The sequence below is a fragment of the Vidua chalybeata genome, chromosome 3 (assembly GCF_026979565.1).
Source record: "Vidua chalybeata isolate OUT-0048 chromosome 3, bVidCha1 merged haplotype, whole genome shotgun sequence".
Taxonomy (NCBI): Eukaryota; Metazoa; Chordata; class Aves; order Passeriformes; family Viduidae; genus Vidua; species Vidua chalybeata.
In genome coordinates, this window is record NC_071532.1 from 21,878,318 (window position 1) to 21,892,935 (window position 14,618).

Genomic DNA, 14,618 nt, shown 5'->3' on the forward strand with positions numbered 1-14,618 from the left:
GCTTATCTGATGTCACTGGCCAAGGCTATGTGCAGAATTTTGTAGATTGAAAGGCTATGAAGCTAATTATGATTTCCACTTGCTTAATCTACCCTCATTGCAGTTTTTTTGTAGATTTTCAGTCAGGCGTTTTCCAAAGGACCATACATACTGCTGAGAATTGTTGTGAGGCTGTCATTTCTTGACCTACCCTGTGGGGGGAAGGTGGATTTCAGCAGTGATTCCTCTGTAGCAAGGAGATGCTACTTTCTTTACAGCTGCAGGGAAAGGACTAGACTAGGTTCAAATCCTCATCCCTATCTGCCTGTATGAACGTCTACCACATTTGGGGTTATTTCATGCATCACAGGTGGTGTTACAGTGCAGATATGACCACACAAAAATTGATTGTGTGTTACTTGTTAATGTAATAATACAATCTATTTATTAATCTAAGAACACCTGACAGATACCACCAGTTTCTCTCCTGGTCATACTGTGAGCCAGTTATCATTTATCTTCTAATACATGTATTGTTTATGGTAAGAATTATGGTAAGAATAAGTCTTTTAAATAGTCATATCTCCCATTTTTGTTCCTAAAGAATCAGTTTTGAAACACTGTATGCTACTTGCCTTGATAGAGCAGACTACAGATTTTATTGTTCACTCCTGTATTTACAAATTGTGATGCGTTGTCATCTTATAACTATTGCTGGACATAATTCTGAATTTTTCATTCTCTGTCTTGATTTGGGTAATTGACAGTGCTGGACTCTTCATTAGTGATTGTGAATTTTATTGAAGAATTTCTCTGCAGATCCTGTAAACAGCAAATCATTGTGTTTAGTCTCCCTTCAACAGCTATAAAGAGGCTGTGTAACAGTTTTATCACCTAGAGTCAGCATGTGTGGAATACTAAGAGATACAGCTACTGGTGAATTTACCTCAGTCTTAACATTTTTGAATACTGCTATTCATTGTTTTACTTCCATTCTCTAAAACTCCCATCTTCATTCATGATCAGCCACTGTGTTTTGTGATAGGAATTGTTCCAGTTAGGTTTGTTTGGCTGTGTCTGTCAGCTTGCCTCCAGCTACAGTTACTCTCACCCAGTTCTCTGTGCAATAAATGTGACCTTTAAAGCCCTCTTCCAACCACAGTTGTTGCTTCTTGTGTAACTGTTTTTGTGCTAGGCTGAGTTCTCGTCAGTGTTAGAAAATCCTGCTTTTGAAGCAATGATAACTTGCTGAAATACGAGCACTGTTGAACAGTCTTAGCATGATTCATTAAACTACTGGTCTTCTAACAGCCTAAACTCTGGTTAAAGCCAAGCTCTGCTCTGGCTCTGTGTTTGTGCAAACATCTTTGCCTGCATTACAGTTAGCACAGTCATTACTCACACAACTCCTCTGAAGAAACCTTGACTACAAGATGAACTGACTTTTCCCTATTCTAATCATGAGTTTACATAAAACTGAATCTAAACTATTTTAAACTAGCTAAGTTAATTATAGCTTCAGCCTTTCTAATGAGATACAGAATGTTTTCCCTGCTTCAAAAAGGAGCCTTTGCATGGGATAGTTGCAGCTGAAAATGATAGCAGTGTTTAGCTGCATTTTTAACTTTTGGGTTGGGTGTGGTCCCTTAAAAAAATAGTTATGAATAATGCCTGCTGGGAGCTTGCCATATTTCAATAGATTCCATATAAAACCTATTCTTTACTATTTTAAGACTCCCAAACTCTCTTAAATTAATCTGTTTCTAGAGCCATTATTGCCCTTCAGCCCCCAGGACACACATTTTGTATTGCTCTTTGTTCTGTGAGGGGGTTCCTAGTTTGGGCAGTTTTCAGAACACACAATTATGAATCTGCAGGATAGGGAATAGTGGAGTTGTTGAATTTACTAGTGAATTGACAAAGGAGATAGGGGCTGAGCAGTGCTTCTGCGACTTCATTTATGGTGTGGGCTTAACAAGAGACCAGGAGGGGCAGAGCCAGGTGAAAATCTGTTTATGTGTTCTAAGTTCTGTGGTGGGGCATGGAGACAGTGTGCTATGTGCTGGTACCCTGAAAATTCATATCCCTCTTTCTGTTGTGCAAGTAGAGGAGTTTTGATGCTCTTTTCTCAGCAGTCAACACCCAAACCATTGGAACAGCTGGACTTTTGCAAATGCTGGAGCTGTAGTCAAACCTCAGAGATTCCCCTCCCTTCCCTAGGGAACCTTTGGACTCCTTTTTTTTACCCATTTCACACCTTCCTCTTTAAGAATCTACCTTTGCAAATATATTTTTCCAGATGTTCACAAATAGAAAAAGGAATTCCTTTTGTTACACTGCAGCTGATTAGATGGCTGTAGTGTGCTCTCATTCTAGGCACTGAGAACCTGCTTCTGCAGTACTACTTGGTGTCCTCCCACCCAGCCTAGCAGTACATGTAAACAAATCCACAACACCCACGTATGTAGTGTGGGTCTGAAAGTCTCAAAGGGAACTCAGGACTCCGTGTGCTCTTTTCTATTTCCAAATACCTGTGTTTTTTCAAGCTGTGCTGGAGATCCAGTCATGGGTCTCTGTTGTACAGCAGAATTTATTTTGGGGCGGAGGGAGTTTGTTGACTGAACAATGTGTCCTGTGTTAATAGGCATCATTCACTGCTTTCTGGGAAGGTGCTCAGAAGAACTAAAATTTTTGAAAGATTGCCATACAATGGACAGTAATAAAAATTATGAAGATGTAAAGTCCGGCCTAGTGCCATGTTGTAGCAATGTTAAGGGGAGATGCCAACTGGCGAGAAATGGCTTCAAAAACTTTGATGAGCCTGTGGTGGCAGATGAAAATCAGATATCTGAGGCTTTTGCACATTCCAGCTATTGGGTCTGCCCTTGAAGTATTGATGTATGACCTACTTATGATTCAGATCCTGAACTCTTTCAACTTTCTGTGTGTCCTAAGGTGAACTGAAACTGCAGTCACTTAGTTTGATGAAATTACTGGGGACCTAGGAGCAGATTGAGAAGGATTTGTGACATCACTTTGCAGGAGAGCCAGAACAGGTGATGGGGGGGAGGCACCTTTGAAAGCATGCATAGTTTTTATCTGCTGTTACCAATCTCTTGGAGTCCAAAAAATATAACCCTCCTTTTGGATTTGACTGACATGGCATAGCTTGCCCTGTGCCCATACTCTTGAAGATCTTTGGTGCTAGAGTTGTGTTTTTGGAAATCTTTTCCTCCCCTTGCATCCACCTTGTGGAGAAGCTGTTTTTATACTGCCTGATTTAAAAAAAGAGAATGAGTTACAGGTGTGTATTTCACTTTAGTCTTCCTTCTGGGGGGAAATTAAATTTGAAAGTAAACCGCTCTTCTTTGTCGTTTCATTGTTGCTGGTTTTCTTGCCCTATAAACGTTCCACAGAGTATTTTGAGTTTATATCTGGCACTTATTTCTGCACATCATCTGAGTTTTTCTTCACAAAAAGGTTTTAGTCAATGAACAAACTTGTGATGGTCATGAAAAATACAGTGGGCAGTTGTGTCCTCTTGATGTCACTAATGGAAGTCTTAACTCCCCCTTTCAGCTGGTAGTAACAGAAACTAATGTGACTTGCTGGAGCGTCTTACTTTGTGAGACATAAAAGTTTAATATTGTCTTCAAAGGAAGACTTCTTGCAGTGGGCTATTCTGAAGCCCTTCCCTCTCTTCTGCAGTTAATTACTTCACAGTTCTGCTCACAGATATTTTAGATTGCGTACAAGTTTGAATTCAGGCGTATATTCCATGATTCACTCAGAGTTTAAATCTCTTAAAATCACAAAAATAGTTTAAAAAATATTCCACCTTTAGACTTCCTCTCCCACCAAAACCCACAGGAGTGGGCTGTGTTTTTTTTAGGGCTGAGATACTGGGCTGCTGTAATATCTGATGGGGGTGGACTCGGTCTGCTGAAGTTGGGAGCCTGGTAGAGGAGCTGTAGGCCTGGCTCCTAAAAGGGCAAATCGGCACAAACCACTCAGGTTCTCAGGAGGTAATACACTGCTTGGCTTGGATTTTTTTTTCAGTTCCCTATCACCTGAGAGCAGTTGAGTTTATAAACAGTTTATGATGTGGTAGGCATTATTACAGTTTCTGTGTAGTGAATGACACCCATCTGTGTTGTTGGGCTGTGGGAGGGGAGTTAAGTGGCAGATGTCTTTCATCTATTGTGCTTTCAGCAAATCCTGCTTGTCTGTAAAAAAGGCTTCTGATGCTCAGTGGTCTGGTACTGAACAATAGACCTGAAATCTGTGCAAAAAAAAAAAAAAAGCAACTGTTTGTGTTTGCATTCTTTAAGTGTGTCAATCTGGACAAATACAGTTTCAATATTAATTTTTTTTTTCCCTTTCAGAAAACCATAGCTAAAATTGCAACATGCTTGGAACTAAGGAGTGCAGCTTTACAGGTATAGCTCTTTTTCCTATTGACTTCATACTTTACCAGCAGGTAACTGTAGAGCTTTTTAGAACTCATTTACTGTCTTCAGAAATACCCAAACTTCTGAAAATGCTGTGAACACTTGGAATTTCCAGGCTGTTGTCATTATGGCCCAGGTGACTGCCTTGAGAAAGACCACAAGTGCTTATATGAGCATTTTTTTAGTGCTTGTACAGGAATTTAGCTCCATGTTTTGTGTCTTTGGTTCTTTGCTTCATTTTCATCCTTCAGAACTGTTTTGTTTCTCTTCCTAACCTGTGTGTAAGGTTAAAAAGATCACTAGAATGACCCTTAGACTTATTCAGCTACTTCACAAATCATAATAGACCACAAAGAAGAATGTGTGTGTAGAATAAAAATTACTTTTTAGCAGTCATGAAAACTGGCAGTGCTCTAGGAAAATGTGGGAAAACCATAATTGGTAAACTACTCCTTGGGCTTTTTTTCTGGACTGAAAGTAGATGTCATGGGAGTGGATATTGTTTTTTCTCAGCACATGCTTATCCCCAAAACAAAAAACAAGTGAGAGAAGTTTCCAAAAGACCATGAATGGGGAAGGGATAAATCAATGGCTGGGTTAATGGATTACCTCTTTGCCAAGAAAGAGTGATGACAGGCAAATTTTGCATCAAGTTACTCCCAGCAGCACTACCAAGTACTTCATGTTGCTGGACAAAGTGCTGCTTTCGGTTGTCTGAAAGGCTGGGATACAGCATGCTGGACTCATGAGGTGAGGGCTGACCAGTCTCGAGGCTGTGTAGAATTTGAAGAATTGTTACCTCTGCCTGTCATTCTGTTTTGATCTAACCTGGGGTGTTTGAAGAGTGTTGCATTTGCTTGGAGTCACAGTGACTTTGAGGAGAGCCTGCATGTTCCACTATGGAACAGCTTTGTGGGTCAGGTCACATCTGGGAGCAGAAGCTGCAGCCATGTCATAACCTGCCAAGCTGGAGAGATGATGTTATGCAAGAACAGCCTTCCTTGCTGTTGATTCCCCAGCAGTAAGTCAAGGATTTTACAGCCTTTTGAGAGGGTACAAGAACTTTTTGCCCACTTCACTTTGGAGAGGTTATGCAGTTAAAGTTTGGAGAGGTTAAAGCAGTTAGTGAGTGTGCTCACCTCTTCCCACTCTCCTAACACTTAAGGGTATAGCTGCTTGAGTTTCCTTACACAGTCTTGACAGAAGGTCCCTATTCACTCTTGGACAAAATCAAGTAAAAAATCTCATTGGACCTTAAATGGTGAAAACAATGGGCAATCTTAAGGGATGCCAAGGGTGCAATGACATAATAGGTAAGAGCTGACCATCTACTCAGAAGAGAATGTCCAGTATCAATCCTCTTCTTTCCACTTCTTTTTATGCCAGCTCTGCCACTTGTCTCAGAATAAGCTAACCTTACCAAACTGTTGGTGAGCTACCTCAGAATAAAAAATTAAGAACTTCTCTGTTGAGTTAGTAAGTCAAATAGGCTTACTGAGACCTGTACATGTATGCCACAGACAGAGGAGGAAACCATCATCAGAGCTGGAGAAAAGAAAGATGGGAATTCCTCTTCTATTTTCAGTGAGTTCTTGACTGAGTTTTGTCAAGCTCATCCTGTGTACTGTAATTTCTGCCAGTGTCACAATGTTGGACATGTGTCTTGAAATGTGAATATTCCTGTGTGCAGTAAGGAAGAATTTGCAACTAGTTGATTTAAAAATATTTGTCTTTCATTAGAACTTGGAATATTGGATAAGTTTGTTCTTAATAAGTGAGAAGTAACATAGTCTCTGCCTCACCTGTGAACCTGCCTTTTGTTGGGGAGATTTTTTGAGGGGATGTAGCTTTGTAGTAACTTGGTGTGCTTGAACAAAGAAAGCACCTTGCATGCTTATTCTGAGATGAGGAAGGTGCATCTGAAGATCTGACTCTTTCTTTGTACTGTTCTAGTCCACCCAGTCGCAGGATGAGTTTAAGCTTGAGGATCTGAAGAAGTTGGAACCAAGTAAGTGGTATCTTTGTGTTTTGAGTGCCATTTATCATGACAGGAAGACATGACAGCAGCAGAAATACTGACTAACCACACTGCAGTTCAACAGTGATGCTGGGTTTAGGTGCTTATTCCAAATGTCTGTTACCACACGGACAAAACTCGATGTGTATTAAGGAATGTAATGTGAGTAATTTAAAAGTACAGTAACCCAAATGTTTCAGATAATATATTCATCTTCATTTTCAAATAAGCAATTTGGGTGCTGCTAATTTTTGCACAAAATAGTATTTTAAGCTATCAGTAGTACATGATATAATTTACCTGCACATTTCTTATTTGAACTGTATTTCACCACTTTGTGGTCTTTCTTCTTGCAGCATGACATTTATTTTTTCTTCTGAAAATATTTAACTTGTGCTCATGGTAGCCAATCACCTATCACCTCCCACTGTAATGCTACCAGACGAGCGAAGTTGAGAGTCAAAGTGAGGATGTGAGTCAGTCTTTGAAGGATTTTGTGTGATGTTGTTGTTTTTTCCCAACTGATCCTGGGTCAGGTCTTGGTATGTCAATCCAGAAATAACTTTTTCTTATAGGAAGCATCTATTTATCTGCTTCATTTTCCTTCCTGCAACACTGGCTGCTTTGTTCTCAAAGCATCCTTATGATTAGAGCTTCCACATCTAAGCAGTATTATCCTGAATGTTAATGTTTCTGCAATTCTCAGGGAACAGGAAACGTAGAAGAGCTTCTTTCACACTGACTGAAGTTGGTTTTATTTTGCTTATGACACAATTTTAACATTAAGCAGCATGTTGGGGATAAATATGATGGGTAGGCAAGTGTTTCCCCTTCATGGGTAGGCTGAGCTTCTTTGCACAGGGTCCTACAGGGGAGCTTGTTAAGAAGTGGAGCACTGAGCTAAGCTTCCTAATATCTCTACCAAAACATAGAGTCCAAATGCTTTTGAACTGCTCCCTGGAAGTACAAAGTGAAGCTGTGTTACAAAACTGCTGGGTCTTATGTGTGAAGACCATAACTCAGGAAAGGGTTTAACTGTGTGTTGGAATATTCGGTCTTCCTCACTCTACATGTTGCATGTCTGGCCTCTGAATTCTCTGACTTGGGATTTTTCTGCTGCTCTCTGTTTACAGAGTATTTAAAATGTCATAATCATTGAATGACTGTGGATTTTAGACTCCATTGTGCAAATGCCCTGTGAGTGACTGAATGATGGAAGAGAGACTGGAATCTTATCCAAAATTTCAATTATGGTGCAACTGTCCTGTTGCTTATCTTGCCCTCCATCACAGAATTGATGTTTAGCTGTCAATAAAACTGCTCAGCAGCCTGAAGTGCATTCAACCCACACCTCATACAACAAGCAACTCTATTAAAACTGAGGAAGAGTGTGTGGCCATCAGTTTTCAAATACAGAGTTATTTTCCTTGGAGGAGAATGGGTGCTTCTACAATAACAATTGAACATTGATGTTTCTAATGCTGCTGTCTTACTGGGATGGTTCGGGCCTCTTTCTCTCTGAATTGTGCCTTTGTTTTGTGGTTTTTAAGTGTATCTTGAATAGAGTAAATTTTAATCAGGCCAATACCAGCCATTTCATAAAATGCAATGTGAAGTGTTTTAATTCACATGTTGTCAATTTTCTTTTGCATCCCATCAGAAAAACCTAAAAAAAATCTGGGCTGGCAATGCAAATAAGTGATTCCTTTGTTAGGTCAAGCCATTCCATTAGGGTGGAACAAAAACAGCTATTCATACAAAACAGCTATTCACACAATTTGGCTTGTTTTAATTACTTTTGTGCCTGAAGCTGTCAGAATGGTTTTGGTGTTGTTATAACAACCAGGGCCCTTAGATTTACTTTTTTCTTAATCTTGTGCTGTTGAGTTCTAACTTTTCCTACTTGAGCTTGCATTTCATGCAGATTGGAAAGTGAAGCAGTTGGCTACTTCTGTTTGTTTATAGGATTTGTCACTGAATAGTTTGTGTTGGAATAATGCTACAGGAGGTTCCATACATACAAATAGTTCTTTTTAGGCTGTGCTGTGTGAAGTCATTGTTAACACACTGGATCTCAAATATATTTCTTTGTGGAAGCTTATACCAGTGTTAGGATGCACAGTACAAATGGATGGGCTGGGACATCCCTTGTGCCTGGCTGATAATTATAGGACAAATAATATAGGGTTGTACTTGGGAGCATGGTGTCTGAATTATTTTATTTTGTTTATTAAAAAAAAATAGGTATCAGAAAAAATCACTGTCACAGAAAATTTAAATCAATCTTTACCAAGTTAATGTGTCCTGATCTTCTGGCTTATTTTGATAACTTCTTTTGAAATCTTTCAAGAAAGAGCCAACTGCTGATAAAATCAGACTATGAGGATGGTGAAGGGCCTCGAGGAGCAGCCTTGTGAGGAGTGGCTGAGGTCACTTCATCTGTTCAGGCTGGAGGAGACTGAGGGGAGACCTTATTGCAGTTACAACTTCTGTGAGGGGCAGAGGAGGGGCAGGCACCGATCTCTGCTCTGTGATGACAGTGACAGGACCTGAGGGAATGGCCTGAAGTTGTCAGGGGAGGTTTAGGTTGGAGATCAGGAAAAGGTGCTACACCCAGAGAGTGGTTGGGCACTGGAACAGGATCCCCAGGGAAGTGGTCACAGCACCTGCCCGATAGAGTTCAAGAAGTGCTGGGACAATGCTCTCAGGCTCATGGTGTGATCCTTGGGGTGTTCTGTACAGAGCCAGGAGCTGGACTGTGATGATCCTTGAGGGTCCATTCCAACTCAGGAGATTCTGTGATTCTATGCAAATCAAAGTGACACTGTCCAAAGTCACTAAAGGAAAGGCAACTTCTGCACAAGAGCCTGCAGAACACTATTTTAAAAAGATTTCTGTTGGAAATGCAGCACAGATGGAGGCCATGATGCTGGTATCTACACATTAGTTGCAGTTGTGGAGAATTTTCTGGGAATCACATTCTCAAGCAGAGAGGGAAGGGCTTTTTTTCCCAGAGGTGAATTGTATTTTTGAAAATGAAACAGAGATCTAAAAAAGCCCAAACCAACTTTTTAAAGCTTGGATGTCTTACACAGCATTACAAGGGAGAGTCCTGTTCGTATTAACCTAATTTTTTTTTCCTGTGATCTGGTATTTTTATTTTAATCAACTGAAGCTCACACTTGTTGCAGATGCAAAGAGGATTTTCCTTTTCCTCAAAGTTTTACTGCTTACCTTTTTCTCAGTGGCTTTCAATAAGTATTTCACCAGGCTGAGTGTGGTGTACCTGTTGCTTATCCTGTTGATCTTTAAAGGAGCACTTAAATTGCTGTGTTACAGCTTTGCAAAATTATTTGCCATTGGTGGTGAGACAAGAACTGAAAGCTTTTTAAAAACTTGAGCCACATCTCTGTGCAGAAAAAGGCAAGAGGTTCTGCTTCTGAGCTGAACATTCAGCACCACATTTGTTCCTGGCTGGACAGGGGTGCTCAGCCTCAGGCAGCAGGAGTAGGATTTCAGGCGCTGTAGAACTGTTTGCCTCTTGCCTGGGCTCATGTCAGTAGAGCTCTTTGAGCCCTCTAGTGATACCTGAAGTGGATTAGGAGGAGGGTTTTTTGCTTGTAAGGGGACCTGGTTACTAGAAGAGAGGAGTTTAGCACTTACCAACCTTTGGAAAGTGGGAGGAGAGCTACTGTGATGCCTGTCTCTTCTGTTTAATCTGTAAGAGATCTCACTTCGCTGAGGTTTTCCTCCTGGGGTAGTTTCACTTTCTATTTCTGATGTGATGTATCTCTCTGAGAGCTGGGGAATTCTGAGAAGAATAAAAATCCCCTTCTTTTCCTGAATCTCAGCAGCACTGGAAGGTGACTGCTGTTCATCAGCTGCTTTTTTGGTGGGAAGTGGCTGTGATTCTTCAGATTCATGTTGAGATCTGCATTACTGGTCCCTCAGAGCAGAAGTCTTTGGAGAGAGAGACGTGGCATCAGTTTTGTCTCTCATCAAAGCTCTGACTGAAGGCACTTTAAACCTTCCTCTGTATTTATGTATTGTGACTGGCTGGGATCAGGCACTGATTAACCTCTCATGTCATAGCACATAAATCAGAAAAAAATCAGTATGAGTAAAGACTGGAAAGACTTTTTGGTTTCTCTATAGTTTCCCAGAGGGATAATTTATTTTTAGAGCATTCAGATGGTGTCTGGTAAGCTAATGCAGGAGCCCAGGCTGGGTGATGTGAAGGCAGACAGGGAAGCTCCCCTGCACTGGCTGAGTTGTAGTGTGCTCAGGGGACCTGGCAATGGCTTCTTAAGTATAACTGGTATTTAAGTACCTCTTGGTATTTGTGTAATCTGAACATTGTTTGAAAAGAGTTTTGTTCTCATTCAGTAGTCCTAAGGGGAGAATTCCTCTGCTCTGAGAGCATTTGTGGTGAAGTGAAGCTCTGTGAGAGGAGTCAGCAGTTTTTTCTCTCTGCTCCCCCTACCAGTCTGGGATATTCATTGTCTGGTAGGAGAGTGCCTCTCCCTGCAGGTGTCCTCTGTAAATTTTTAGGCCCTTTAGCCATCATGAAATGATTATTTCTTTCACATGTTTTTGGAAGTTTCTCTTTCACTGATAGTTGTGTTGGGCATGGCTAAAGTTGGGATTACTAAAATGTGAGTAAATTTCCTATATAAACGGCAAAGCCATTCTCCATGAAATTTTGAAAGTATAGACGATGTCTCTGGGGCTTGGTGGCCAGATATTGTACTTTATCTCTCCTGAATTTCACCAATCTGCCCAGACATATGAAGGCAGATAGAAAGAAAACACAAACAAAGCCACCACACCACCAAACAAACCCCCCAAACCACATAACTGAACAAAGAGAAAATCTCACCAAAGCTTTGTGCTAGCAGCACACTTGGTCTTCCATGGTGGCTGCCTGAATGTGCACCCACATGTGTCTGCTCTGGAGATCTGTCTGTTTGGACCTGATGCCAATAACAAGGAGCTGTTTGGAGATGATGCCAGTAACACCACCACCCTGTTCTCAATTGCTACCAAAGATTGCTACCCTCACCCTGGGAGCTGTAGCTTTTTCTCTTGAAGATTTTGATTATTGCCACATTTATCTTCTCTGTCTGTGTGTGTGTGGTAGTAGTAATCTTGTACTGCAGTTGCAGTACATCTGTCTGAATGTTATAGTGATATAGCTTTGATCATAGCTGTGCTGGTGTTTAAAATATGAGAGAAGAGGGGTGTTTTTTGTATGATCTGATTATTTTTAAAATATTATTATTTATGTGTTAAGATGCTGTCAGAATGGACATAGCTGTGCAAAGCAGTAGAATTAATGCTGGTTTATGAGTATGGATTTTTATTTTTCCCTTCTCTGCAGTCTTAAAGAATATCCTCACTTACAATAAGGAGTTCCCCTTTGATGTTCAGCCTGTCCCACTCAGGTAAGAGAGAACTTCGTGCACATCACTTCATGTACAGATATGTTCCTGAATGGGAATACTGCCTGGACCTGCTGTGTATCTGAAACATGTTTCTAGAGCCATCTGCTTGCCAGACTGCTTTGTGTAAACTGGTTAATAAAAGAACTTTGGAATTCTGTTTGTCTAGGTACCACTGAAAATCAATACCATACTTTTGGTAAAATCAGTACTTGGCACATCCCTACATCTCTCTGAAATTTCCAGTATTGTCTCCTGGCTTTAGGCTCTGTGCTTTGTATTGGTCTGAGCTCCTGCAATCTCTGTCAAAGTCTGTAGGTAGAGGTAGAAGTTAAGAAGTATGAAATGACATTAAAGAGTGTTGTCCATGCTCAGGTGCTGGCTTGTGAATTGACAGCCAGGTGATGAGTAAGTGTTGGTCTCATTTCTTCTTTCTTCTGTTTTACAGGAAGATTTTAGCACCTGGAGAAGAGGAACACTTGGAGTTTGAGGAGGATGATGAGGAAGGAGGAGCTGGAGCAGGGTCTCCAAACTCTTTTCCTGCTAGAGTTCCAGGTAGGGACACTAGCCTTGCCATGACAGCCTCTGTAGCATCTCTGAGCTCTGGCTCTACAAAGCCTCTTTTTCCACCTATGATTTGAAAAGTTTGGGTGGGAAGCTACAAGCTCATGTAAACAAACCCTAATGCTGAACTGGAGAACCACAAGGGTGGCCAGTGAACTTTTTTTTCCAACAAACAATATCTTACTGTGAAACAGTTGTGTGGAGAAACTGTGAGGCTGGTACCATCTACCTCAAATAATTAGCATTTAATCCTGACTCAGTGTTTTCATCCTGGTGCACTTTAACTATGTGAAGCATATGTGTCCAATGTGTTCAAATGTAAATTGTGGCAACGTTTCTCCTGCAAGGAGCAGCACATCTTCCTAGAGATGTGAGAAGTTGTTGCTGCTTATTTTTGTGTTGCATTGTTTGGTGAGACAGTGGCTTAGAGTGAAGCCAGGCTGTGAGAGGAGAAAGAAGGGGTTTTGATTTTCATAGCTGAACTCCATGTCAAAGCACTTTGTAGAACTGGATATACCAACAGATTCTAGAGAAGATCTTCCTGTAGCTTCAGGTTTTGACAATTTAAATGTTGTAACAGAGGTTCTTTAGGTTCCTGGTGTAATTTCTTTGCAGAAAAAACAAGTTTCTAGTTTCAGAGCCGGCTGGCAAACTTTCTATTTCAGGAATGAGATAACAAGTAAGGAAACCAATAATGATCAGAAGAGCTGGGGTGTTGCATTACTTATGCCTGGAGAAAACAGATGATATTCAGATGTGATCCCAAGCACAGTGCTGAATATGACCCCTGCAGGCTGACCTGATGTGGACGTGCACAGCCTACAGCTGTTCATGCCAAGCTCCCAATAAGGCTGTAATATATTGTGATATTGATTGCTGACATTTGCTGTCTCAATCCTTGTTATTCACCATGATAAATCCATTTATGGAGATGCCTTCTGTCTGTCCCAAGTATAGCAGGAAGTCTCAGACAAAAGCACTTTGCAGCCCTGGGGTGAGCCTTATGAGTAAAGTGAACTTTCCCTATCCGACATTGACAGAGTTGTGTTGCGCTCCTTGCTTTGATGTGCCTTTAATCCATAGTGTGTGACTGTACTGTCTAACTGACCATGGTCTTGTCTTCTCCATGCATGGCTTCATCGTTATCACATTGCTCCATTCATCTAACCCAGGAGCCAACAAAGGTACGAGAACCTTTTAGTATGTACAGTAATTTTTGTGCTCGCATTCATGGTCTTCTTCATCCAGCTCTTAGTGCCAATCCTCACAACACAATTTTTGGTAACAGTCACAATACTGGGCACCTATCTGTTGGTCTTCATTTGCCTTCAGTATGGAGAAAAGGGAAGGTCATGTTTGTTGATTCAAACAGCTCTCTAGAGGTCCTGCTGTACTAATGAAGAGGTTCTGGGTTGTGGTGTAGCCAAGGGTAGGTGTAGCTGGATTTTATTTATTGGAATACACATTTTATGGCAAATCTTACACAAAGAGTATTTGTGTAGTTGTGTGACTTCTGTGCTGTGTGGAGCTGACCAATGGCTTGCTGCCTCTAACAGCAGAGGTTTCCTGCCTTTCTCCTAGTTATATATGACTTTATTCCAGTGTTGTGCTCTTCTGTGAGCCATTTAACTTTGTGAGCCCAGCAGAAGACTTAGCACTTTTTTCCCCTTTCTCTGAACTGGGATTTGGGAGGAGAGAGCCTGAATGCCTGTGTCTTGGCGGCAGTGGGCTGCTGGGCTGGCTTGCTGTCTGTCCCTGAAACTCACTAAGAGGAGGACATGTCCTTCATTTGCAGATGCTCCCGTTGCCCTCTGGCAGAGATTCCCTGTGGTTGTGTCTGGAGTGGCTGCAGCTTTCTCCTGAAAGGCCTCAGTGTGAGCCTGCTCAGGGGCCCAGGCTATGGTGGCTGACAGGGGGGTGGTGCCCAGCCCAGGAAAGCTGTACCATGGAGAGGGCATTGCCACCTACTCTGGCTGCAGAGGCTCCAGCACAGGCCTGCCTGGGGCTGTAGCTCATGTGAGACAGGTTACAGTCAGCTGCTCTAGTCCACTGCTGGCTTGGCTGTTCCTCCTGCTAGGGCAGGAAGGAAACAGTGTTCCTTGGATACTCTCTGTCCTACTGTTCTCTTGTCTCCTGGAAGTGAGTTTGACCCTTCTGTCCACTGCA

The 14,618-nt window shown here is 41.5% G+C and overlaps 1 protein-coding gene across 2 annotated transcripts in view; it reads left to right on the forward strand.

Moving 5' to 3' along the window:
- AIDA (axin interactor, dorsalization associated) overlaps positions 1 to 14,618 on the forward strand; it is a 28,781-nt gene that overhangs the window by 6,056 nt on the left and 8,107 nt on the right. The window contains exons 3-7 of one of the 2 annotated variants that reach the window (XM_053938546.1): positions 4,365 to 4,418; positions 6,384 to 6,438; positions 11,828 to 11,891; positions 12,337 to 12,443; positions 13,625 to 13,636. In XM_053938546.1, the coding sequence (XP_053794521.1) occupies positions 4,365 to 4,418; positions 6,384 to 6,438; positions 11,828 to 11,891; positions 12,337 to 12,443; positions 13,625 to 13,636 (292 nt within the window). The remainder of the gene's footprint in view (positions 1 to 4,364; positions 4,419 to 6,383; positions 6,439 to 11,827; positions 11,892 to 12,336; positions 12,444 to 13,624; positions 13,637 to 14,618) is intronic. The other variant, XM_053938547.1, reaches the window with a different exon arrangement.